Here is a 25,617-nt window from a genome sequence, read left to right on the forward strand (position 1 = left end):
TATGAGATAAGAAGCTGATTGTAATGAATATTTATAATTGTGGTGGATAAATACCCCATGGCAATGTGCCCCCTGAGCTGCAGGACCAGGAGAGATCTTCTGTGAGTCCGAGCTGATCACAAATTCTGGCTTTCTGCTACCTCCAGCTCCATCAGGCAGCTCAGTCCGGCCGATTTCGGTATCAGGTAGTGGGGGACCCTGGGGACACATGAGGGAGGGACACAGGACTAGGGTTGCAGACTGGGCCATGGGGAGCTCCAGCATGACATTGTGGAAACAAGAGTTGATCCCCAGATTTGGGTTGGGGTCCTGGGGTGACACCAAAAGTGTCACGAGACAGGGAGTGTGACTGAGGTTTAGGAGAGGGCTGAGGGGGGACGCGGGGGTGGGTGAGGGAGTGGCTTTGGGAATTTGGGTGTGGTTCATGAGTGGCCTGAGTCACAAGTGGTCTAAAGAGGTGTGGGAGCAGAAATGAGTTCGTGGGGAGCACTGGGGGGATTTCAGAAGGCCTAACACAGCACTGAGATTCAGACTGGAGAGTGGTGGAGCACTGAGGGGACCCTGGGGATGTCAGGGATTGTTCCCAGGATTTGACCTGGGGAATGGCAGAGACTCTGGGGTGATACTAGGGGGGAAGTGAAATGGGACTGGGAGTTGGGTTGTGGGGTTTGTGGGCAAAGGGATGACACTGGGGGAGGACATAAAAGACGGGTACTGGTGGCACATTTTTGGACTGGGAATAGGGTCATGCAGGACAATGCTGGGGGAACAGAAAATTACCCCAGTATTTGGGTCAAGTTCCTGGGGGTCATTAGGGGGAAACCAGTTGTAGGGGACATGGGACCTTGAGAGTCAGATTGATGTCCTGGGATTCTGAGGGATACTGGAGATTCCAGGAATAATCTCAGGATTTGAGATCAGCATTCCAGGATTTGTCCACAGGTCTTCTGGCCTCAGCTGCCCCTCAACCATGCTCCAGTTGTAACCCAGTTCCCATCCACAGTCCCTCATAGAGGAACACTTCCCATGTACCCCGGTGCCACCTCAGTGTCTCCTTTGTGTGTCCATCTTTGTCTTCCAGTTTCCCACACTGGTCTTGGTGGACATTCACTGCCATGGTCCCCCTGGCTCACATCCTGTCATTGCTGGCAATGACTGTGGCTGCCACAGCCATCAAGGTGGTGCCCCTGGACATGGCCCAGGACTCCTTCGATGACCAGTACCGGGGCTGCGGCCCTGCCATGACCAAGGCCTTGCCGGCCCTCCACAAATTTGAGTTTCAGAAGAATCCTCTCTTTGCCCAGACCTGGAGGAAGGCCGAGGCTGAGTGGCGCAAGAGGGGTTCCCATGTGTCCCCTCTGGCATCTCCAGGCCAGGCTGTCGCTGTCATGGCCTACACCATGAAGGACATTTACAAGGACTTCAATGCAGCTGTACACGTGGCTGGACGCTCCCACCAGGAATACCGGAACAACTTCCACTTCAAAGCGCTGCATTTTCTGCTGACCCAGGCCCTGGTGACGCTGAGGCAGGCTCAGAACGGGCAGTGTCGCCACGTGTTCCGGGGTGTGCGTAATGTCCGGTTCCAGGCACGGCAAGGCCAGAGGGTCCGGTTTGGTCAATTCACATCAACGTCTCCACGTAAAGAGATTGCTCTGCACTTTGGGACAGACACGATATTCCAAGTGCAGACCTGCCATGGTGCGGACATCCGGCAGTTTTCCATGTATCCAACAGAGGAAGAGGTGCTGATCCCGCCATATGAAACCTTTCAGGTCACCCAAGTCATCTGGGATGGGAAGAGGACATGGATCTGGCTCCGCTCTGTCGGGACCTTCACCAAATACAACTGCGCATTGCTGTGAGGTGACAGCACCGGGGACACCCTGGGGGGATGCGGACACTCACAGTGGGCATGGGGACTCCCATGATAAGGCTCAGAGGACAATGACACTCACTGGGGATGGGGGACAGGGGTACAAGGGTACCCACAGTGTGTGGGTGGACAAGGACAACCACAGCTGGAGAGAAACACAGGGATACCCAGTGCAGGGGACACCCACTGACAGTGTGGGGGCAGGTACACCCAGTCCTGGGGACAGCCACTGTTGGCTGGGGTCACACATGACAGGACTCATGGGGTCTGGGGACACTCCCTGCAAACTACGGGGGCACACACTGAGAGTTTGGGGTCAGGGACATCCCATGATGGGGACACCAAATCTGGGGGCACCCGTTGTGGGCATGGAGAAACGAACATCCATGACAGGGCACTGAGATGGGAACCCCTCAACTGGGAGGGGACAGGGACAGGGATATTCCTGCCAAGAAAGGCTAGGGAAAATGACAGAGACCGAGATGGAGACAGAGACAGAGACAGAGACAGAGACAGAGACAGAGACAGAGACAGAGACAGAGACAGGGATGTCCCTTACTGACCCTGTCCCTCCATACCAAATGCAGTGCTGTGGGGTTGGGCCCTGTGTGCTGTACATGGGTTGGCCAGGAGCCCCATAACATTCCCTGAACCCCTGTCACCCCCTGCCACCCCTATGGCCCTCCCTGACTCGCCCTAACCCCTGTCACTGCTAAGCCCACCATGAAATCTCTTACACCCCTGGCCCCCATATCCCACAGTCCCCCACACCTTGTGTCCTGTCACCTCATGGCCCCCATCCATCTTGTCACCCCTGACACACCATTATGACTGTTCCTGACCTCCTTACTCCTTTCATGGTCCCCCTGACCCCCCTCTTTCTTCCCCAGGAGCATCCCCTGGAGCACCCCCAGAGCCTTCTTCCACCTCAGAGAACTCCTCCTCACCCCACATCCCTGGAAGTTTCCACCAGGCTCCCCTGAGCCACAAGGCCAGCAAAGTCACTGAGGTCACTGAGGTCACTGTGGTCACTGTGCTGACTGTGGCAACCATGGCCACCATGGATGCCAAGGTCACTGTCATTGCTGTGGCCACCACAATCAGCAAGATCACCAAGACTCCCATGGAAATAAGACCCCCAAAGTTACCAAGGCCACCACAGCCACTCTGTCCCCCATGAGCACTATAAACCACCAGGGCCACTGTGACCACCACGATCACTATAACCGCCACAGCCACTCTGGCCTCCATGCTCACTGTAACCACCAAGGACAATGTGACCACCATGATCACCGGGACCCCCTGAGCCACAAGGATACCACAGCCACTGTGACCACTATGACCACCAAGGCCTTTGTTCAAAGGAATTCTATTAAATAATGCTATCATAACAATTCCATTAAATAAATCTGTCACAGCCGGCCAAAAGTGATTATTTTTAAGCAGGGCTTGATGTCATTCCCCACACCAACACTCATGCGAATGTCTCTTTCTCTCAGCCTCAAGGAGGATCCTAGGGGAGCATCCCCTTCCCAAAAGAGGAACCTCAAAGACATTTCATGTCCAGCAGAAATAGGGGACAGGAATTCCTGTCTGAGAGCGGACTGGACATTCCCCGGGTGAGCTGATGAATGGCCAGGTGCAGCTCTGGTGCTTCAGTATCAGTTGTCAATTCAGAGTTGGTGATTTGGGCTGGTTTTAGCCCAATTCAGCACCAAAATCAGCACCAGACCCCTCCCAATGTTGCCCTGATGGCCACAAATGGGGCATTGATTCTTGGTCACATTCCAGGCAGAGCATCCTACCACATCCTGCTGTTCATGGAGACCTTAAAGGCTGGAAATTGGAAGGCTTAAGAGGGCAAGGGCCGGTCCTGTCCCTTTGGGAGGGACAGTCCCTAGTGCCAGTCCAGGCTGGGGGAGACATACTGAAGCAAATCTGGAGAAGGACATGGGGTTGCTGGTGGGTGACCAATGGAGCTGGCTGTGTGGCCTGGGGCCAGGAAGTATCTAGGGGACATCAGGAGGTGTGGAGCCAGGAGGTCAGGAAGTGATTGTGCCCCTCTGCCCTGCCCAGGGAGGCACATCAGGATTGCTGTGTCCAGCTCTGTCCAGTGCCATGTCCAGTTCTGGGCTGCTCTGGATCCAATCGTGGTCTCAGGGATAATGTCACATGAGCTGGGAGGTTGGGCCAGGTGCACACTGGGGTTCCTTTCTGTGTGATCCAGTCTGGGATTTGGGGATTCTGGCAGTTGCAGTTCAGGAATTGTCCACAGGAGGGCAGCAGTGAGCGTGGAAATTCATTTGCACTGTGCAGTTCCGGGTGCCAACAGCAGGCGGCAGCACGAGCTGCTAGCACTGCCGAGCGCCCGCCCCGCCCCATTCAGACCCTGGGGGCTCTGCAATGCTTTGGGGTGGAGTGACCTTAAAGCCCATCTGGTGCCAGCCCTGCCATGGGCAGGGACATCTTTCCCTTGTCCAGGTTGCTCCAGGCCCTGCCCAGCCTGGCCTTGGACACAGCCAGGGATGGGGCAGCCACAGCTTCTCTGGGCAGCCTCTGCCAGGGTATCACGACCATCACTGGGAAGGATTTTATAGGAAAGGTGGGTTGTGAAAAATGACTAGATGGATTGGATTCTTTTTTGGGAAAAATTGTTGTCAATGTCTTCAAAATGGATCTCGATGTCTCCACAAAAATGAAGTTTGTCACTGAACCCTGGTGCTTTGACCAGAAAGTTTCAATTCCAGAACTTGGAGAGAGAAACCCTGCAGGGAATATGGCTGTGGAAACTCTGTCCCTTTATTTAAATTGAGTTTCAAGACTATTTTGTGAACACTTGGCTTTTCATTGTTTGGCTTTTCCCCACAGGCTGAGGGTGCTGGTTAGAGCTTAAAGTCTGACTGGTGAAAATGATAAAAGGATATAAAAGTATTTACACAGGACAATTAAAGTGGCTGGAAGCAGTGTTTAAAGAGATATAGGGAAGCCTGGCCCACGGGAAGATGTCCCTGCCCATGGCAGGGCTGGCACAGGACAGGTTTAAGGTGACTCCATCCCAAACCATTGCAGAGACCCCGGGGCCAGGATGGGGCAGGATGGGCACTCGGCAGTGCCAGCAGCTTGGCACCTGAAACTGCAGCTGGGGGCAGTGCATGTACAGTGCTGCTGATTTCCCACGCTCGCTGCTGCCCTCCGGTGGACAATTCCTGAACCACAAGTGCCACAATCCCCAAATCCCAGAATGGGTCTGGCTGGAAGGACTCAGCGTGGACACCTGGCCCAACCTCCCAGCTCAGGCAGCGTCATCCCTGAGACTGGGATTGGAAACTAGAGCAGGACAGAACAGGACATGGCACTGGGCAGAGCTGGACATGGCACTCCTGATGTACCTCCCTGGCAGGGCAGAGGGGCACAATCACTCCCTGACCTTTTGGCCTCACATTTTCCAACACCCCCTGGTCCTTCCTGGCCCTTATCCACATGGCCAGCTCTGCTTGTCACCCACCAGCACCCCCAGGTCCTCCTCCAGAGCTGCTCCAGCACATCCCCACCGGGACTGGCACTGGGGACTGTGTTTCCTCAGGGACAGGACCTTCCCTTGCCCTCTTGAACCTCCCAGTTTCCAGTCTTTAAGGTGCCCTGAAGTGCAGGATGTGGCCGGATGCTCTTCCTAGAATGTATCCAAGGGACAGTACTCTATTTTTGTGGCCATTGGGGTAACATTGAGAGGGGTCTTGATCTAATTTTGATGCTGAATTGGGCTAAAACCAGTCCAAATAATGAACCCCATATAGACAACTTAGGATGAAGTGCCAGAGCTGGACCTGGCCATCTATCAATTGACCCTGGGAGTGTCCAGCCCACTCTCAGACAGACATGCCTCTCCCCTATTCCTGTATGGAATGAAATGTATGTGACATTCCTCCCTTGGGGAAAGGGTTGTTCCCCAAGGAGCCTCCTCGAGGCTGAGAGAAAGACACGCTTCCAAAAGTGTTGTCCGGGGAGTAACATCGAGCCCTGCATAAGAATTGTCACTTTTGGCTGCCTGTGACAGATTTATTTAATGGAGTTGTTTTGATAGAATTATTTATTAAAATGTGTTTGCCCAATGGCTTTGGTATGCACAGTGGTCAGTGTGGCTGTGGTAGCCTTGTATGTCAGGGAGTCTTGGTGATCAGGGTGGCCATGGTTGCCACAGTGACTACGGTGACCTCAGTGACCTTGGCAGCTTCATGGCTCAAAGGATCCTGGTGTCCACTACCAGAGCTGTGGCAGTTAGGAGGAGTCCTCTGAGGTGGAAAGGGGTGCTGGGGATGCTCCGACCTGAGGGAAAAAGAGAGGGTTCAGAGGGACCATGAGGGGAGTGAGGGGTTTGGGGATTGCCATAATGGGGAGAGAAGGGTTACAGGAGTGATGGGGACCATGAGGTGATGCACTGCAGGATGTCAGTGAGGGAACCCGGGTCTATAGGGAGCCAGGGAGGTCAGGGGTTCATGGTGGGCTTAGGGGTTACAGGGGGGAGCCATGGGGGTTCATGACCCACCCTCATCCAGCACACAGAGCCTGTCCTCACAGCATTGCCCAAGCGGGGGAGGGACAGGGTCAGAACAAGGAGATCCCAATCTCTGTCCCTGTCCCTGTTATCCCCTGACAGGGGTGTCCCTGTCCGTGTTCCCACCCAGAAGTGCGGGCCCCCATCCCTGCGCCCTTTCATGCGTGTTCCTATCCCCATGCCCACAACGGGAGTCCCCAAACTTGCTGTCTCCAGCATGTTCCCCCACACACAGTGGGTGTCTCTGTCCCAGTCCCCATCCCCAGTGAGTGTCATTGTCCTCTGTGCCCTCTCATGGCTGTCCCCATGGCCACAGTGGGTTTCCCATCCCCCCAGGCTGTTCCTTAGTGCTCTTACCTCAAACCACACGCAGTTGAATTCGCTGAAGGTCCCGGTGGAGAGGAGCTGGATCTGTGTCTTGTTTCCTTCCTGGGTGATTTGGGTGACATTGAAGGTCTCAAAGGGTGGGATCAGCACCACCTTCTCTTCTGGATGTTCGGTGAAAAACTGGATTTCCACGCCATGGCACGTGTGCACCTCTAGCATTGTCTCACCAGGGCACTCGCCAGTTGGTTTGCTCAGGAACATTGGCACGAATAGACCGGACCGGATGGTGTCACCAAGCTGTGCCTCAAACCGGATGTCACACACTTTCAGGAATGCGTCCCGACACTGCCCTTTCTGAGTGTCCCTCAGCGTGGCCAGGGCATCGGTCAGCAGGAAATGCAGCGTTTTAAAGTGGAAGTTGTCCCGGTATTCCATGTCGGAACGCCCGGCCACACGCACAGCATCATTGAACATGCTGGACAGGCCATCCATTGTGAAGGCCATAATGGCGGTGGCCTGCTCTGGAGACAGAGGGGACTCAGGGGGCCCCCGTCTCTGCCACTCGGCTGCAGCCTTTACCCAAACCTCGGCAAACTTCTCGTTCTGCTCAAACTCGGAGTTGTTGAGGGCTGGCAATGCCGCCTTCATGGCAGGGCCACAGCCCTGGTACTGGTCATCAAAGGAGTACGGGGCCATGTCCAGGGTCACCACCTCGACAGCCGTGGTGGCCATGGCCATTGCCAGCAGTGCCAGGGTCTGAGCCAGGGGGGCCATGAAGAGGAGAGGCCACAGCAACCAAGTGTGGACACTGGAGGACACAGAGGGGACGTGGGGGAGACACAGGGAGGATTCCTCAGTGAGGGACTGGGGAGGGGAGTGAAGTCACCCCAGGGGGAAGGGAGGCATTCCTGGCCAGCAGATCCCAGGGCATGTCTGGAGTCCCTGATCCCAAATTCTGTGTTACTTAGGCCTCCCCAAGCTCCCCAGGGATGCCAATTCCAGTTGCGCAGTACCTCAGCCCCCCAGAAGCCCAATTCTACTCACATGAATTCAAGTTCCCCCAGGCCCCTCAGGGCACTGATCCAAATCCTGGAGTCACACCCTGAGCCCCCCAGTGTCCCTCTCACCCATCCTCAGACCCCAATCCCACTCCCATTCCCCAGTTACTTTGGTGTCACCTCAGGACCTCTACCCAAATCCAGGCATCACCCCCAGCCCCAAAAGTGTCTGCTAGCACCCCCATGACCCCAATGCCCTCTCATCATCCCATGTGCTCCCCTCACTTACCCCCAGAACATCCCATGACCCCAATACCAGTCCTGTGACTCCCCCAGCATCCCCCAAGCGCCAGAATCCCAATTCCTCAGTCCCGTGTCCACCACTAAGTGTCTGCCTGGAGCCCCCCCAGCCCTCGATACCGAAATCGGCCGGAGTGAACTCCCTGATGGAACTGGAGGTATCAGAAAGCCGGAATTCTTTATCAGCTTGGACTCACAGCAGATATCTCCTGGTCCGCAGATCAGTGAGGACTCAGCTATGGGGTATTTATTCACCATAATCATAAATATTCATTAAAAGGTGCCACTTATCTAATACAGAAACTGTACTTTTCCAGTAAATCATTTGCATTAGTCCACCTCCTCTGACAAGTCTTTTATTGCACTGGAGTGTTGTAAAAATGGGGCTTCTGGGTATCATTTTCACCAAAAACTTTGTATTCAGAGGGACTTTCTCTGGAACAATTTCGTTGCACAGGTGCTGTTGGTTCCTGTTACAGAACTTGCCCAAACCCCACTGGAGCTCCCTTTATCTGTTTCTCAACAGATTCTAGTCATGATTTTCATCCTGTGTGCACACCTCTCCTTCTTTTTATCATTTCTGCCAGTTTGCCTTCAGGTACTGTCCAGCACCTTCAGGGGAAGGGAAGATATCCATTCTCTGGTATTTGTCACTTGGTAACAGAAATGATCCAGTCCTGTCATCATCCATGCTGCCATCCAGGATGTCCAGGCCTTTCCCGTTTTGAGGAGCCCAGAATGAGAAAGAGCAGATGGGAAGAGCTGGACATGGCACTAGGCAGAACTGGACATGGCACTGGGCTGAACTAGATATGGCACTGCTCAGAGCTGGACATGGCACTGGGCTGAACTGGACACAGCCCCAAGGCAAGCTGGACATGCACTGGGCAGAGGTTGACACAGACCATAGTAGAGATGGAAATGACTCTGAACAGAGTTGGGCACAACACTCCTGATGTGCCTCACTGGACAGGGAGAGGGACACGATCACTCCCTGACTTTCTGGGCTTGCTCCTGTGAGTGCCCCCCAGATCCCTCCTGGCCCCAGGCCACATGGCCAGCTTCATTGTTCACCCAGCAGCACCCCCAGGTCATTCCCCAGAGCTGCTCCAGCAGGTCCCCACCAGCCAGGCAGGGCACTGGTGCTAAATTGGGCTAAAACCAGCCCAAATAACCAACCCTAAATTGACAATTGCGGGTAAAGAAACAGAGCTGGGCCTGGCCATCCATCACCTGACCCTGGCAATTCCCAGTCCCCTCTCAGACAGAAATTCCTCTCCCCTTTTCATACTTGGAATGAAATGTGTGTGAGGTTCCTCCCTCAGAAAGGGGATTGCTCCCCAACAGTGCTCCTCAAAGCTGAGAGAAAGAGACGTTCCCACAAGTGTTTGTATGGGGAGTGACATTGTACCCTGCTTAGGAATTGTCATATTTGGCTCTCTCTCTCAGAATTACTTCATGGAATCGTTTTGGTAGAATTATTTAATTGAGTTGTTTTAATTGAATCATTTAATGGATTTGATTTGACAGAAAAATTTAATAGAATGTGAATTGACCAAACAAGACCTCTGGCCCCACCATGTCTGGAACTAGACATCATGCACACCCCAGAACATGGGGTGACACTGCCCGTTCTGAGCATGCCTCAGTATCACCAAGGCCTTGGTCAGAAGGAAATGCAGTGTTTGGAAGTGGAGGTTGTTCCAGAATTCCTGGCGGGAGTGCCAGGCTGCACACACAGCTGCATTGTAGTCCTTGCCAATATCATTTTTTGCGTAGGCCATGAGAGCAACGGCTTGGGCTGGAGTTGCCAGTAGGGACAAAGGGGACACAGGAGAGCCCTGATTTGCCACTCAGCCTCGGCCTTCACCCAGGTCTGGGTGAAGAGAGGGTTCACCTGGGACTCAGAGTGGCTGAGGGCCAGCAGCCTCAGCAGTTCTGGTACTGGTCGTCAGAGGAGTCCTGGGCTGTGTCCAGGGGCACCATCTTGATGGCTGCAGTGGTCACAGTCATTGCCAGCTGTGCCAGGGTATGAGCCAGGAGAACCATGGCATGGAGCTTACTGGGAGCAGTGTGGGACACTGGGGGACAAAGAGGAGCACACACTGAGGGGACACTGAGGACACATGAGGGTACATAGGAAGGGTCCCTCTGTGAGGGGCTCAGAATGGCCCCGAGCTCCAACCACAGGAACTTTAGAACAGTGGCCATTTATTCTCATTTCCTAGGAGAGCTTGGACATTATCCTTTTGTTCTCCTATGCAGTGAATCTCTTTGTCAGGGACAGGGTTGCATTTGGTAAGTTATTCTTGATTGCAATCTGTACTCCATATATTTTATCCTGTATTTAGCAGACAACCAGTAACAGTCTTAAATGGATAATAGCCTTACAGGTGGGAAGTGCTTTAACATAAGGGTACACACACTCTTTGCATAAAGAACAGAGAAGGAGAAGATGTGGATGACCAGACTGCTACAGAAGCTCAACTGTAGAGCATGGCAGACCTTGTGGCCTGGGTACAGTGAAGACTGTGGGAGAGAAAGACTCAAGGCAACAACAGAACTGAAGACATCACTCCTGCTCACTCTGACCATCATGTCTGGACACTCCTGACCTTCACGCTCACTGCTCTTGACAGAGAAGTGATAACCAGGATGTAGCTGGTGAAAGAGACAACAAGGGCATTACTAGTGAAAGAAGGATAATTGAGAAGATTGTGTTTTTAAGGGGACTGGGGCAAAGAGGACCAAGTAGAAATTTTCATATGAATACAGTGAGCTATAAATCCTGGTAAACTGGTGTAATAAATGGCTTTTGTTTGCTGGCATTGCAGAGTCCATGTCTCTCAATCCCCACACACCATACGCCCAGTCCCAATCCCAAACCTCTGTTTACCCTTCCAGTGTCCCCCTGGTACTCCCCAGCATCTTGTTTCTGCTCCCAGACATTTGTAGCCCACTTGTGACCCCAGGCAGCTCAGGAACCTCACCCAAATTCCTAAAGTCACCATTGCCCCCCCCCCCCCGCCCCACCCACATCAGCCTTGGCCCTCTCCCAGACCCCAGTCCTATTATCCCACTTCCAGCCCTCTTACCCTTTTCATGTCACCCCAGGACCCCAATCCAAATTCAGGGACCAACCCCTGACCCTGCAATGTCAGCCTGGAGCCCTCCATCACCACGGTCTACAGCCCCTGTCCCATGTTCCTCCTCAAGTGTCCTATGGAATCCCCCCAGCCACCAATATTAAAATTGGCCAGAGTGAACTCCCAGATGGAACAGGAGGTAGCAGAAAGCGAGAATTCTTTATCAGCTCGGACTTACAGCATATCTCTCCTGGTGCTGCACATCAGGGGGGACTTGGCCAGCAAAATCTATCCATCCTAATTGTATATATACATCAAAATGCACTTCTTAGCTAATACAAAAACAGCACATTTCCCGTAAATAATTGGCATGACTCTGCCTCTTTTGGGAAATAATTTTTTTTGTCCTGGAGGGTCATAAAAATGGGGTATCAGGATGTGGGTTTCACTAAATGCCCCAATATCTCAGATGACCTTGTCTCAAACTTTCGTTTTGGGCTGGCACTGCTCTTTGTGTGTAACAGATCTTGCCACACACCCCTCATGCAGTTCCTTATATCGCTTTCTCCACTGGTTCCAGCAACCTTTGCCCTTCTGTGTGCACACTTTTACAGCCTTTTATTGTTTTTTGCTAGCTCTTTTTAAAGCACTATCCAGCATCTTCAGGGGATCTGAAACTTTCTATTCTCTCTCTTATTGCTCAGTCCGCACAAACCAAATCCCACAGTCCCACGTTCCCCCAGTTCCTCCCAGTCCCACTCCCCACTTCTCACTGAGTTGCTGCCTTACCTCAGATTCCGATTGGGGTCCCCTATCAGATGACATCCCTGTAGGCACCTTGAGCCTGGGGATGATCTACTGGGGGAGTGCTCTGGCCTTGTTTGTGTGGCAGGAGAAGTTCTGGACCCCAAAAAGGGATCGATCCACCAACACCAAGAGATAACCTGAGCCTATGTTGGTGTGGAAGCTCAGTAAATCCATTTGCCAGTTATAGCCAGGACTGATTCCACTTCCAGTGATGCCTGGAGGTGATGGTTTTGAATTTAAACGGTTCGTTTAAAAACATATCAGGCATTGCTCTCTAACAGACCTGACAATTTTGTCCTAAGGATGCTGAGATTCTGAGGCCGCAGACTGATCCCCATCACATCGATTCCCAGAGCTTTGCTTGTGCTTTTCTCCTTTACCAATTGCAGCATCAGTTGGAGAGGGCCTGACACCTGGTTATTGGGAGTTACCTCTCTTCTACCCACCCAGCCACCCTCATTATTGTGGGCTTTTAGATAAGCAGCCAATTTTCAATCTGCCCAACTCTATCCAGGCCTCACCTCTGGGGCTGAAATTCCTTTCTCAGGAATTAACACCTGGATGCTTTGTCACAGAACCTACTGTGTAGCTTTAATGCAAGTCTATTTCCCACCGGGATTTTTCAAGCCCCAACCTGCTGTATCCTGGATTGTAGTACAGCCACTTCTTTGGGCAGCTGGGTGGAATCAAGGAGGGACAATAATTCTTGCTTATATTTAATGGGAGATCCCTGTGCTCTAATTGACTTCTTTGTTTCGATATGTCTCCATGGGCATGAGCAGTGCTCAAAGCAGATGGCAAGTGAGTTCCTATGTTTGCCCTTTTCATCACTGCCAATTCCAGAGCTCTTTGTAACAAATTGAGCTCCTCCCCTTGTTCCACATCTCCTTGCAGTTACAGTGACCAGAGTATATACCAGAAACCTTTGTCGCAAATTGGATTTCTTGGCCACTTGGATGAGGAGAACAGTCATTGCTGTGGCCTACATTCATCTGTGCCAATCCTGGCTGATGTCGCGTTGTTTTGAAGATCACCCCACAGGAGCCCTGAAGGCTCCCTCAAACACGAGGCCCCATAATGACCCTGATTTGGACTCCTGCAGAAGGACAGGCATTCGGTAACTTAAAGATGCTCCTCAGGTCTGCATCTCCCGTGGGATTTCCTCTCCTTTGAGCTTTTTGTGTACCAATGAAAGCAGCAGTCCCTGTGTGTCCTGTTTACCACGCAGCTGCCCAAAGAAGTGGCTGTACAACAATGCAGGGCACACCAGGTTGGGGGTTGAAAAATCCCGGTGGGAAACAGACTTACAATAAAGTTGCATGAGAGGTTCTGCAACAAAGCATCCTGGTGTTAATTGCTGAGAAAGGAATTTCAGCCCCAGAGGTGAGGGCTGGATAGAGTTGGGCAGATTGAAAATTGGCTGCTTATCTAGAAGCACACAATAAAGAGAGAGGCTGGGTAAGTGGGTGAGAGGTAACTCCCAATAACCAGGTGTCAGGCCCTCCCCAGCTGATGCTGCAATTTGTAAAGGAGAAAAGGGCCAGCAAAACTCTGGGGCATTGATGTGAAGGGCACAGGTCTGCAGCCTCAGATCCTCAGTGTCCATAGGAGAAAATTTTCAGGTCTGTTACAGAGGAATGTCTGATATGTCTTCAAAAGAACCCTTTGAATTCAAAACCATCACCTCCAGGCATCACTGAAAGATGAAACACTCCTGGGAATTACTGGCAAATGGCTTTTCTGAGCTACCATGCCAGCATAGGCTCAGGTATCTCCTGGTGTTGGTGAATCCCCTTTTGGCGGGTCCAGAAGTACTCCTGCCACACCAACAAGGCCAGGAAAGTCACCCAGGCACTCCCCCAAGAGTTCCATACCCAGGCTCAAGGTGCCTGCAGGGATGTCATCTGATAGGGAACTCCAACTGGTATCTGAGGTGTGGCAGCAACTCAGTGAGAAGTGGGAAGGGGGACTGGGTGGCACTGGGGGGACATCAGTCTGTGGGATTGGGGTTGTGGAGGCTGAGCAATAAGAAAGAAAATAGAAAGATTGAGTTCTCCTGCAGGTGCTGCATAGGGCTTTAAAAAGAACGAGCAATAAACAATAAAAGGATGTAAAAATGTGTACACAAAAGGGCAAAGGTTGCTGGAGCCGGTGGAGGATTAGATAAAGGGCAATGCAGTGAGGGGTTTTTGGCAAGTTCTGTAACACAGAAAGAGCAGTCACTGCAAAAGTGAAAGTTTGAGACTAGGTCATCTGGCATATTGGGGCACTTAGTGAAACCCACCTCCTATCACCCCATTTTTATGACCCTCCAGAACAATAAAAGTTATTTCCCAAAAGAGGCAGAGCCATGCCAATTATTGGGAAATAATAATATATGGGAAATGTGCTGGTTTTGTATTAGCTAAGAAGCTAAGAAGCCCATTTTGATGAATATTTATAATTAGGATTAATAGATGCTCTTGACAAGGTCCCCCCATGATGTGAACAAGGAGAGATCTGCTGTGAGTCCGATAAAGAATTCCATCTTTCTGCTACCTCCACTTCAGTCAGGGAGTTCGGTCCTGCTGATTTCGATATTGGTGGCTGGGACTACTCCATGGGACACTTGTGGAGGGACATGGGACTGGGATTGTAGAGTGGGGGCCTGGAGGGCTCCAGGCCGACATTGCAGGGTCAGGGGTTGGTCCCTGAATTTGGGTTGGGGTCCTGGGGTAACATGAAATGTGTAACAGGACTGTGAGCAGGACTGGCATCTGGGACAAGACCAAGGCGAATGGTTGGGGGCAGATGACAGGGTGGCTTTAGGAATTTGGTTGAGGTTCCTGAGCAACCTGGGGTCACAAGAGGGCTACAAATGTCTGGGAGTATAAATGAGATCCTGGGGAGCACCAAGGCGACACTGGAAGAATAAAAAAAGGATTGGGATTGGGACTGGCCGACTGGTGTGTGGGGTTTGAGAGACATGGACTCTGCAATGCCAGCAAAGCAAAGCCATTTATTACACCAGTTTACCAGGATTTATAGCTCACTCTGTTCATATGAAATTTTCTACTTGGTCTTCTTTGCCCCAGTCCCCTTAAAAACACAATCTTCTCAATTATCCTTCTTTCACTAGTAATGTCCTTGTTGTCTGTTTCACCAGCAACGTCCCTGTCATCTCTTCTTTACTCAGAGTGGTCAGCGTCAGAGGGTCAGAGTGACCAGAGATGATGTCTTCACTTCCGTTCTTTATTGAAATTTTCTCTCTCATGGTCATCACTGTACCAGGGCTGCAAGGTCTGCCATGGTCCCCATTTGAGCCACTGTAGTGGCCTGGGCTTCCACATCTCCCTCTTTTTTTGTTTTTTTATGTAATGCATACATGTTAAAGCAGTTCCCATCAGTAAGGCTATTCTTTTATTAAGACTATTACTGGTTATCTGCTAAATACAGGCTGAAATATATAGAGTACAGATCACAATCCATAAAAATTTGCCAAAGGTAATCATGGCACTGACAAAGAGACTCACTGCATAGGAGAACAAAAGGATAATGTCCAAGGCCTCCTAGGAAATGAGAAAAATGGCCACTGTTCTAAAGTTCATCTGGTTGGAGATCGGGGGCCATGCTGAGCCCCTCACAGAGGAACCCTTCCCATGTACCCCCGTGTGTCCTTGGTATCCCCTCAGTATGTGTCCCACTTTGTCCCCGAGTTTCCCACACTGCTCCCAGTAACCTCCCTGCCATGGCTCTCCTGGCTCGCACCCTGGCACTGCTGGCAATGACAGTGACCACTGCAGCCATCAAGGTTGTGTCCCTGGACAGGACCCAGGACTCCTTCAATCACCAGTACCAGGGCTGCGGCCCTGCCATTCTCGCGACCTTGCCAGCCCTCAGCCACTTTGAGTTCTAGGTGAATCCTCTCTTTTTCACCCAGACCTGGGTGAAGGCCGAGGCTCATTGGCAAAGCGGGGGTTCCCACTGTCCCCTCTGGCATCTCCAGCACAGACTGTCTCTCTCACGGCCTACACAACAAAGGACATTTACAAGGACTTCAACGCAGCCATGTGTGCGACTGCATGCTCCTGCCAGGAATGCCAGAACAACTTCTGCTTCAAAACACTGCATTTCCTGCTAACTGATGCACTGGTGACACTGAGGCATGCTCAGAAAGGGCAGTGTCACCACGTGTTCTGGGGTGTGCATGATGTCCAATTCCAGGCACAGTGGGGCCAGAAGGTCCAGTTTAGTCAATTCAAATTCTATTAACATATTGTGTCAAATCAAATATATTACATGATTCTATCAAAACAACTCCATTAAATAATTCTACCAAAATGATTCCATGAAGTAATTCTGACAGAGCCAATCAAAAGTGACAATTCCTTAGCAGGGCTTATTGTCACTCCCCATACAAACACTTGTGGGAACGTCTCTTTCTCCCACCATTGAGGAGGACTGTTGGGGAGCATCCCCTTCCCAAGGGAGGAACTTCACACATGTTTCATTCCAAGTATGAATAGGGGAGAAGAATTTCTGTCTGAGACGGGACTGGGCATTGCCAGAATCAGTTAATGGATGGCCAGGCCCAATTCTGGTGCTTTACCCTCCATTGTCAGTTCAGGGTTGGTGACTTGGGCTGGTTTTAGCTCAATTTAGCACCAGTGCCCTGCTTGGCTGGTGGGGACCTGCTGGAGCAGCTCTGGGGAATGACCTGGGGGTGCTGCTGGGTGACCAGTGGAGCTGGCCGTGTGGCCTGGGGCCAGGAGGGATTTGGAGTACACTCAGATGAGCGAGGCCAGGAAGTCAGGTAGTGATCGTGTCCCTCTCCCTGCCCAGTGAGGCACATCAAGAGTGCTGTGGCCAATTCTGTTCAGAGCCATTTCCAGCTGTGCTCAGGGCTGTGTCAACCTCTTCCCAGTGCCATGTCTAGTTCTACCCAGTGCCATGTTCAGTTCTGCCCAGTGCTGTCTCTAGCTCTGCCCAGTGCTCTTTCCCATTCTGGGCTCCTCAAGACAGAAAAGACCTGGACATCCTGAATGGTACCATGGATGATGACAGAACTGGAACATTTCTGTCACAAAGTGACAAATACCAGAGAGAATGGAAATTTTCCCTTCCCTTGAAGGTGCTGGACAGAGCCTGAAGACAAACTGGCAGAAATGATAAAAGGAGGGAGAGGTGTGCACACAGGATGAAAGTCACGGCTAGGACCCATGGAGATACAGATAAAGAGAGCTCCAGTGGGGTTTGGGCAAGTTCTGCAACAGGAAACAACAGCACCTGTGCAAAGAAATTGTTCCAGGAACAGTCCCTTTGGTATCAAAGTATTTGGTGAAAAAGAGCCCCAGAAGCCCCGTTTTTATGACTCTCCAGGTCAATAAAAGGACTTGTTGGAGGAGGTGGATCAATACAAATGATTTAGGGGAAAAGTACAGTTTCTGTATTAGATAAGGGAGATATTTTAATGAATATTTATAATTATGGTGAATAAATAACCCATGGCAAAGTCCTCCCTGATGTGCAGGAACAGGAGAGATCTGCTGCGAGTCTGAGCTGATAAAGAATTTTGGCTTTCTGCTATCTCCATATCCATCAGGGAGTTCACTCCAGCTGATCTTGGTATTGTGGAGGGGTGAGTGTGGGAGGACTCCTTGAGGGGACATGGGATTAAGGGACTGGGATTGCGACGCTGGGGGAACACTGGGGGAGTCACAGGTCTGGGATTGGGGTAATGGGGGGCTCTGGGGAAAAATGAGGGGGGACACGGGATGGTGGGAGTGAGACTGAGGTCATGGGAGGGCTGAGAGATGCTGTGGGGGCTGGGGATGATGCCTGGATTTGGGTTGAGGTTCTGGGGTGACACGAAAGAAATTGGGGACTGGGAGTGGGATTCGAGTCTGGAGATGGGCTGAGGGGGACACTGGGGGTCTCGGAGTGACCACAGGATTTCGGTCAGGATCCTGCTGGGGCTGAGAGGACTTGTAGTCATGGGAGTAGGATTGGGCTTCTGGGGGACCAGGAGGACACAGTACTGTGGAATTGAGATTGGCGTCCCTGGCGGGCTGTGCGAAATTGGGGAGGCTTAAGTAACCCCAGAATTTGGGATCAGGGACCCCAGACATGCCCTGGGGTCTGCTGGCCAGGAGTGCCTCCCTTCCCCCTGGGCTGACCCCACTTCCCTGCCCAGTCCCTCACTGATGAACCCTCCCTGTGTCCCCCAGTGTCCCACACTGGTCATTGTGGCCTCTCCTCTCCATGGCTCCCCTGGCTCAGACCCTGGCACTGCTGGCAATGGCCATGGCCACCACGGCTGTCAAGGAGGTGACCCTGGACATGGCCCCGGACTCCTTTGATGACCAGTACCAGGGCTGTGGCACTAAAATGATGGCGGAATTGCCAGCCCTCAACAACTCCGAGTTCCAGCAGAATCCTCTCTTTGCCCAGGCCTGGCCTAAGGCCAGAGCCAAGTGGCAGAGTCTGGGGTCCCCTGTGTCCCCTCTGTCATCTCCAGCCCAGGCCATCGCCCTCATGGCCTACACGATGGATGATCTGTACACAAAGTTCAATGCAGCCGTGCGTACAGCCGGGCGCACCAGCCAGGAATACCGGGACAACTTCCACTTCAAAACGCTGCATTTCCTGCTGACCCAGGCCCTGGTGACGCTGAGGCAGGCTCAGAATGGGCAGTGTCGCAAGGTGTACCGGGGGGTGAGCCAGTACCGGTTCGAGGCAAAGCTCGGTGACATCGTCCGGTTTGGTCAATTCTCTTCAGCATCAGAGAGTGAAAAAACTGCCGAGAACTTTGGGAGTGCCACAGTGTTCCATGTGTACATGTGCCAAGGTGCAGCAATCTGGAATTTCTCCAACTATCCTAACGAGAAGGAGGTGCTGATCCCACCATATGAGACCTTCAAGGTCATCAATGTCAGCCAGGAAGGAGAAAAAGCAAGGATCTGGCTCGACTCCGCTGGGAAATCCAGCAAATACAACTGCGAGTGGCTGCAAGGTGATGCTCCAGGGGACAGCCTGCGGGGATGGGGACACCCACTGTGGCCATGGGGACACCAACAGTGGACAGGGCACACCCTGTCAGGGCACAGAGGGTGGGGAAACTCATTCAGAGTGTGGGGACAGGGACAGGACATGCTGGGAACACCAAACCTGAGGACGCCTATGCGGGCACAGAGACAGGGCACAGAGATGGGGATCCCCACTTGTGGGAGGGAAAAGGGAAAGGAACACCCACGCCAAGGGAAAAGAGGGACAGGGACAGAGACATGGCCCCCCCACCCAGTTCCAACCCTGTCACTCCCCACCAAATGCAGTGCTGTGGAGATGGGCCTCGTGTGCTGGATCTGGGTGGGCTGAGACCCCTCATGGCACTTCCTGAACCCCTGTCACCACCTGTCACCCGCCATGGCACCTCCTGACTCCACCTGACCCCTGTCAAACCTAAGCCCACCATGACACTCCTGACCTCCATGGCCCCTGTACCCCTCCGTGCCTCCCACAACACCCTGTCACCTGTCAACTCATGGTCCCCCTCTCTCCTTTCTCCCCAACCCTCCAATATGCATGTCCCCAACCCCATCACTCCCCACATGGTCCCCCCTTACCCCTCTCTCTGTCCCCCAGGTGGGAGCATCCCCAGGGCTACCTTCCACCTCGGAGGATTTCTCCTGGTCACCACAACCTTGGCAGTGGCAACAGGGATCCTCTGAGCCATGAGGCCACCAAAGTCACTGAGGTCACTGTGGTCACTGTGGCCACCAAGATCACCAAAACCTCCAGGACCCCCAGACAAACAAGACTACTGAAGCTACCAAGGCCAGCACTGCCACTCTGGCCACCTTGGCAGCTATTGCCACCTTGAGGTCACTGCGGTCATCAGAGGCACTCTGGACACCATCGCCTGTATAACCACCAAGGCCGCTGTGAACACCAAGACTCCCTGAGCCACCAGAGCCACTCTGACCACTGTGCACATCAGGGCGATTGTGAAAGCAATCCTATTAAAAATTTCCATCAAAACAAATTCATTGAATAATCCTGTCAAAGCCAGCAAATAGAGACAATTCCTCAGCAGGGCTCAATGTCTTTCCCCACACCAACAATCATGGGAATGTCTCTTTCTCTCAGCCTCAAGGAGCATCCCTAGGCAGCATTCCCTTCCCAAGGGAGGATCCTCACACACATTTCATTCCAAGCAGAGTAAGAGAGAGGAATCTCTGTCTCAGAGGGGAATCAATGTTCCCAGGGTCAGCTGATGGATGGCCAGGCCAAGCTCTGATGCTTCATCCTCAGTTGTCAATTCAGGGTTGGTGATTTGGGCTGCTTTTAGCCCAATTCAGCACCAAAATCAGCAGAAGACCCCTCTCAGTGCAGCCTTGATGGCCACCAATGGGGCATTGTCCCTTGGGCACATTCCAGGCAGATCATCCTGCCACATCCTGCACTTCTGGGGGACCTTGAAGGCTGGGATTTGGGAGGTTCAACAGGGAAAGGGCTGGTCCTGTCCCTGGGGAGGGACAGTCCCCAGTGCCTGTCCTGGCTGGTTGGCCTGCTGGAGCAGATCTGGAGAAGGATCTGTGGTGCTGGTGGGTGACCAGTGGAGCTGGCTGTGTGGCCTGGGGCCAGGAGAGACCCAGGGGATGTTGGAAAGAGTGGGGTCAATATGCCAGGGTCGCTCCATCCCAAACCATTGCAGAGCCCCCGGGGCCGGGATGGGGCGGGGCGGGCGCTCGGCAGCGCCAGCAGCTCGTGCTGCCACCTGCTGTTGGCACCCGGAACTGCAGCTGGGAGCGGCGCATGCACAGTGCTGCTGATTTCCCACACTCGCTGCTGCCCGCGGGTGGACAATTCCCAAGCCACAGCTCCAGGAGATGAGGGGGTAAAGAGGGAAAATCCCTGATTTGAAACAAAAAAGAGTTTCCTGAATGAAACATCAGGAGTTTTCATCAATAAATGGGTGGTGCTGCATCTCTCCCCTTTTCTCAATTTTGTTTTACATCCTTTCTCTTTCTGTTTGTTCTTTCTTTTTTTTCCTCCCAGTGCTTCTTCTGTTGCATTGCCTCAAATCAGGAAATTCTGAGCAGGCCCCAGGCTGATTGTTCATCCTTTTTTAATTGCACTGAGCAGCCCCCGCCAGCTCCCTCAGCCCTTCCTGCTTCTCCAAACCCTTCCACTTTTCCATCTCTTCCCTGGACATGCTCCAGCCCCTCCAGGTCCTTTCTGAGGGTCTGCAGTGAAAAAGGGAAACATTTCCCTTTTCAGGAAAAAGGGAGGAATATTTCTCCATCACCTCTTTGAAGACCAAGCTTTGAAAAATAAAGCTTTCAGTGGTCTCTAAAAAAAACTCCAGGAACTGCTTTATTTTAGGAGATGAGGCACTCTGCAGGAAAGGCATTAAAGGAGCTGTAGGGGATACATCAGGTGAGCCAGCACCAAATTTTGGTAAAGTTTTGATACACCCGGCGAGCAAGGATCAGGGTTTTATTCATTTCTAATACAGCAAGTGAGCAAGCAACAATTTATTGCTACACCAGGCAAGGCAGCCAAGGAGCGCTGGGAGGTGGCCATGGCATTGCCACTCCCCAACCCCTCTGTCCGGAAGTGCCCAAGTGGCCCCAGGCACTGCCCAATCTCTGCTGTCCATGCTGTCCTGGCTGCTCCAGTCCCCCCCCAATCCTGGTCCTTCTGGCCTGGCATCATTCCCTCACTGGGCACCTCTTGGAGGGGCTTTTCCAGGATGGACACCTTTTACAGTGACCGTGGTGGCCACAGTGGCTGTGGGGGCCACGGTGACCTTGGTCGCCTTGGTAGCCATGGTGTCAATGGTGGTCTCAGTAATTGCAGTGAACACAGTAGTCACAGTGGGCATGGTGACATCATGGGTCACCGTGAGCACATTGGCCATGCTGACCATGGTGGTTCCAATGCCCAGAGTGGCCAGAGTGGTCGTAGAGACCAAAGTGGCCACAGTGGCCGTAGTAACAATAACGACCCCAGTGGTCACTGTGGGGAAAAAGGGACCATAGTTGTCATAATGCCCTCCATAGCTTTGGTGGCTTCATTTATCTGGGGATCCTGGTGGTCCTCGTGCTGGTGGCCTTCCACAGTGGCCTCCACAACCACCGCGACCTTAGTGGCCTTGTGGCTTAGAGAGTTCCAATGCCCACTGCCATGGCCACGGTCGCAAGGAGAAGCCCCCCAAGACTGGGAGAGTTCCTGGGGAGGCTCCCACCTGTGGGGACAAAGAGAGGGGTCAGGGGATCCTGGGGTGAGAGTGTCAGGCAGGCATATGGAGGGCCTTGGGAGAGTGACAGAGGTGGTGGGGGGCCCTGAGGGTGTGTTGTCAGAGGGGGCCATAATGAGGTCCATGTCCCCTGTACCCAGCCATGTACCTTGTCCTCCCAGATCCAGCACTGGATGTCCCTGTTCCACTCACCTGGCACTGGGTGTCCCTATCTGCTGTGCCCAAGCAATGCTGTCCCTGACCCTGTCCACAGCTCTGGGTGTCTTGTCTCCCAGCCACAGTGGGAGACAAGTCCCCTCAGGGTCATGAGTGTCCCCATCACCATGTGTCCTTCTCCCCAACCCTCACTGAGTGTCCCCATCCCTCCAAGTTGTTCCCATGATGTCACCTCGCAGCCACTCGCAGTTGTAGTTGCTGAAGTTCCCAGTGGAGCGAAGCACAATCTGCACCTTCTTCCCTTCCCTGGTGACTTTGGTGACCTCAAAGGTCTCAAAGGGTGGGATCAGCACCTCCTTCTCGCTTTGATTGAAGGAGAAGTTCTCGATGTGTGCTCCGTGACACGTGTGCACCTCGAACATCGTGTCTGTCCCATAATATTCGGCCACCATTTTATTCAGTGATGATGAAGTGAATTGATTGAGGCGGACATTATCACCAAATTTCACATTGAACTGGGTATTCCTCACTCCCCGGAACACGTCCAGACATTTATTAGGGCATCTCAGCTTCTGGAGGGCCTGGGTCAGCAGGAAATGCAGCGTTTTGAAGTGGAAGTTGTACCGGTACTCCTGGCAGGAGCGTCCAGCCTCACGCACAGCCTTGTTGAACGAATTGTACACGTCATTCATTGTGTAGACCATGAGGGCGATGGCCTGGTCTTTGGTCAGAAAATATGAATAGGAACCTCGTTTCTGCCACTCGGCCGTGGCCTTCGCCCAGGTCTGGGCAAAAAGAGGGTTTGTCTGGAAGTCGGAGCGCTTGAGGGCTGGCAAGGCCGCAGTCATGGCAGGGCCACAGTTGAGGTACTGGTCATCAAAGGAGTTGTGGGCCATGTCCAGGGGCACCATCGTGATGACCACAGTGGCCACGGTCATTGCCAGCAGTGCCAGGGTCTGAGCCAAGGGGGCCATGGAGAAGAGAGGCCACAGGGACCAGTGTGGGTCACTGTGGGACATAGAGGGAACACAGAGGACAGACGGTGTGAGACAAGGAGGATCCTGGGGACACTGAGGGATGCTGAGGAGACACTAATGGGACAGAGGGGACTCTGAGGCACATGGCAGGACATGGGGACCTTCCCAGGGGAGGGGCTGGTGAGGGAAAATGCCGTCAGCCTAGAGAGAGTGGGGTCTGCCCTGGCCAGGAGACCCCTGGACATGTCCTGGAACCTGATCCCAAATCCTGTGATCACTCCTGGATACCTCATTGTTCCCAAGACTCTCAATCCCACTCCCACAGTTCCGTGTCCCCCCCCCTCGCAGTGTTTCCCATTGCCTCTGTTACCCCAATCCCTCCCCCAGTGCCTTGTACCCCTCCCAGTGACCCCGTGTCCCCCAGGACACTGACCCAAGGTTTGGGGTCCCCAATGGGTCCCAGCTGTCCCTGTCCCCTCCCCCCCTTACCCCAATCCCACTCTCAGTCCCATGACCTCCCTGGTGACCCCTGAACACTGATCCAGTCCCATGTGCCCCCCAAGTGTCCCCCAGTACCCTACTGCCACTCCCATGGTCCTATGTCTCCCATCACTGTCCCTGGACCACCCCAGGACTTCAGTCCCTGTCCTGTGACACCCCCAGTGCCCCCCCAGACCCCAATCCCTCAGTCCCATGTTCACCCCCAAGTGTCCCCAGTCCCTGATACCGAAATTGATCGGAGTGAACTCCCTGATGGAACTGGAGGTATCAGAAAGCCAGAATTCTTTCTCAGCTCGGACTCACAGCAGATGTCTCCTGGTCCTGCACATCACGGGGGACCTTACCATGGAGTGTGTATCCATCATAATTATAAATATACATGAAATTGTGTCCTTTATCTGATACAGAAACCAGCATGTTTCCCATAAATAATCTGCATGGCTCTGTCTCTTTTAGGAAATAATTTTTATTGTGCTGGAGAGACCTAAAAAAGTATTATCTCAGTGTGGTTTTCACTGAATACTCCAATATCCCAGATGGCCTTGCCTCATAATTTCACTTTGGGCAGGCGCTGCTCCTTCTGTGTTACAGAACTTGCCAAAAACCCTTTACAGCATTTTCATTTATCTGTTTCTCCACAGATTACAACCACCTTTGTCCTGCTATGTCCACACTTTTGCATCCTTTTCTTGTTTTATGCCCGTTCATCTTCAAACTGTACCAAGCACCAAACTGTACCAAGGCATCTAAAACTTTCTATTCTCTCTCTTATTGCTCACCCTCCAGGACCCCAATCCCACCATCCCATGTCCCCCCATTTCCCCCCAGTCCCACTCCCCACTGCTCACTGAGTTGCTGCCACACGTCAGATACCATTTGGGGTCCCCTATCAGATGCCATCTGTGGAGAATCAGCAATGGGGCATCACGCCATGATCAATATGATCAAGTGAAGTCAAATTTGTTACAAGAACAAAATGTATTTGTTCTTTTTTCTGCTGTTCACTCACCTGAAGCTACTCGATGATTGGTTTAGCCTATCCATGCACATGTACCAAGCCCTCAGCTGATTGGTTATTCTTCTTTCTTCATGCATTTCACTGTGGTTTATTGTTTTCCCTTCTAGCGCTCTGTTGTGGTTTTTTGCTCCGTCTTCTCAGCGCGCTTCACATCCTGGACTTGTTTTTCTCCTGAGTAGGCTCTTCCTGTTTTTGAGCTAAGGGGGACAATGTGAAATTCTACTCGGATCCCATAGAGGCTGGCTTGGGTACTGTGTCCATTTTCCCACAACAATCCCTCAACAGACATCCCTGTAGGCACCTTGAGCCTGAGGATGATCTCTTGGGGCAGTGCCTGGGTGACTGAGCTGAGCTGAGCTGCCCAAAGAAGGGGCCATACTACAATCCAGGGCACACCAGCTTGGGGACTGACAAATCCCTGTGGGAAAAAGACTTGCATTAAAACTGCATGAGAGGTTCCTTTGAATTCAAAATCACCACCACCAGGCATCACTGAAAGAGGAAACACTCCTGGGGATAACTGGCAAATGGATTTTCTGAGCTACCATGCCAACATGGGCGCAGGTATCTGCTGGTGTTGGTGCATCCCATCTTGGAGGTCCAGAACTTCGCCTGCCACACAGGGAAGTCACCCAGGTTCTCCTCCAAGAGATCATCCCCAGGCTCAAGATGCCGGCAGGGATGTCATCTGATAGGGGACACCAGGTGGTATCTGAGGCGTGGCAGCAACTCAGTGGGCAGTGGGGAGGGGGACTGGGTGGAAGTGGGGCGACATGGGA

General features: G+C 52.6%; 4 protein-coding genes across 4 annotated transcripts in view; 2 read left to right on the forward strand and 2 right to left on the reverse strand.

Annotated features, from left to right (window-relative positions):
• LOC141728165 (erythroblast NAD(P)(+)--arginine ADP-ribosyltransferase-like) overlaps positions 1-19,652 on the forward strand; it is a 39,117-nt gene extending 19,465 nt beyond the window's left edge. The window contains exons 2-3 of the mRNA XM_074534877.1: positions 18,153-18,937; positions 19,567-19,652. Of these exons, the coding sequence (XP_074390978.1) occupies positions 18,187-18,937; positions 19,567-19,652 (837 nt within the window). The 5' untranslated portion in view covers positions 18,153-18,186. The remainder of the gene's footprint in view (positions 1-18,152; positions 18,938-19,566) is intronic.
• LOC102068780 (NAD(P)(+)--arginine ADP-ribosyltransferase 2-like) lies at positions 1,116-1,865 on the forward strand. Its single transcript, XM_005496973.2, has one exon. The coding sequence runs from the start codon at positions 1,116-1,118 to the stop codon at positions 1,863-1,865; it is 750 nt and encodes a 249-aa protein (XP_005497030.2).
• On the reverse strand, positions 6,152-10,066 carry LOC141728157 (erythroblast NAD(P)(+)--arginine ADP-ribosyltransferase-like). Its single transcript, XM_074534802.1, has 3 exons — positions 9,999-10,066; positions 6,786-7,563; positions 6,152-6,199 (listed from the first exon to the last, which is right to left on the reverse strand). Exons 1-3 carry the CDS (start codon positions 10,064-10,066, stop codon positions 6,152-6,154), a joined length of 894 nt encoding a protein of 297 aa, XP_074390903.1.
• Positions 19,653-21,646: 1,994 nt separating the features above from the next.
• On the reverse strand, positions 21,647-23,457 carry LOC141728176 (erythroblast NAD(P)(+)--arginine ADP-ribosyltransferase-like). Its single transcript, XM_074534956.1, has 3 exons — positions 22,535-23,457; positions 22,110-22,174; positions 21,647-21,945 (listed from the first exon to the last, which is right to left on the reverse strand). Exons 1-3 carry the CDS (start codon positions 23,359-23,361, stop codon positions 21,647-21,649), a joined length of 1,191 nt encoding a protein of 396 aa, XP_074391057.1. The 5' UTR covers positions 23,362-23,457.
• Between the last annotated feature and the right edge of the window lie 2,160 nt (positions 23,458-25,617).

Source organism: Zonotrichia albicollis, chromosome 1, assembly GCF_047830755.1.
Source record: "Zonotrichia albicollis isolate bZonAlb1 chromosome 1, bZonAlb1.hap1, whole genome shotgun sequence".
NCBI classification, from domain to species: Eukaryota; Metazoa; Chordata; class Aves; order Passeriformes; family Passerellidae; genus Zonotrichia; species Zonotrichia albicollis.

What these genes read in the sequence shown, in the direction of transcription:
- LOC102068780 (XM_005496973.2), top strand. Translation starts at nt 1,116, where the DNA reads ATGGTCCCCCTGGCTCACATCCTGTCATTGCTGGCAATGACTGTGGCT.
- LOC141728157 (XM_074534802.1), bottom strand. Translation starts at nt 10,066, where the DNA reads ATGACTGTGACCACTGCAGCCATCAAGATGGTGCCCCTGGACACAGCC. An exon ending in CAGGACTCCTCTGACGACCA is followed by an intron (nt 7,564 to 9,998) that starts GTACCAGAACTG and finishes TGTGTCCTCCAG; the next exon opens with TGTCCACACTTGGTTGCTGT. An exon ending in TCAACTGCGTGTGGTTTGAG is followed by an intron (nt 6,200 to 6,785) that starts GTAAGAGCACTA and finishes TTTTTCCCTCAG; the next exon opens with GTCGGAGCATCCCCAGCACC.
- LOC141728176 (XM_074534956.1), bottom strand. Translation starts at nt 23,361, where the DNA reads ATGTCCCACAGTGACCCACACTGGTCCCTGTGGCCTCTCTTCTCCATG. An exon ending in TGGAGGGATGGGGACACTCA is followed by an intron (nt 22,175 to 22,534) that starts GTGAGGGTTGGG and finishes TTGTCCCCACAG; the next exon opens with GTGGGAGCCTCCCCAGGAAC. An exon ending in TTGCGACCGTGGCCATGGCA is followed by an intron (nt 21,946 to 22,109) that starts GTGGGCATTGGA and finishes TTTTCCCCACAG; the next exon opens with TGACCACTGGGGTCGTTATT.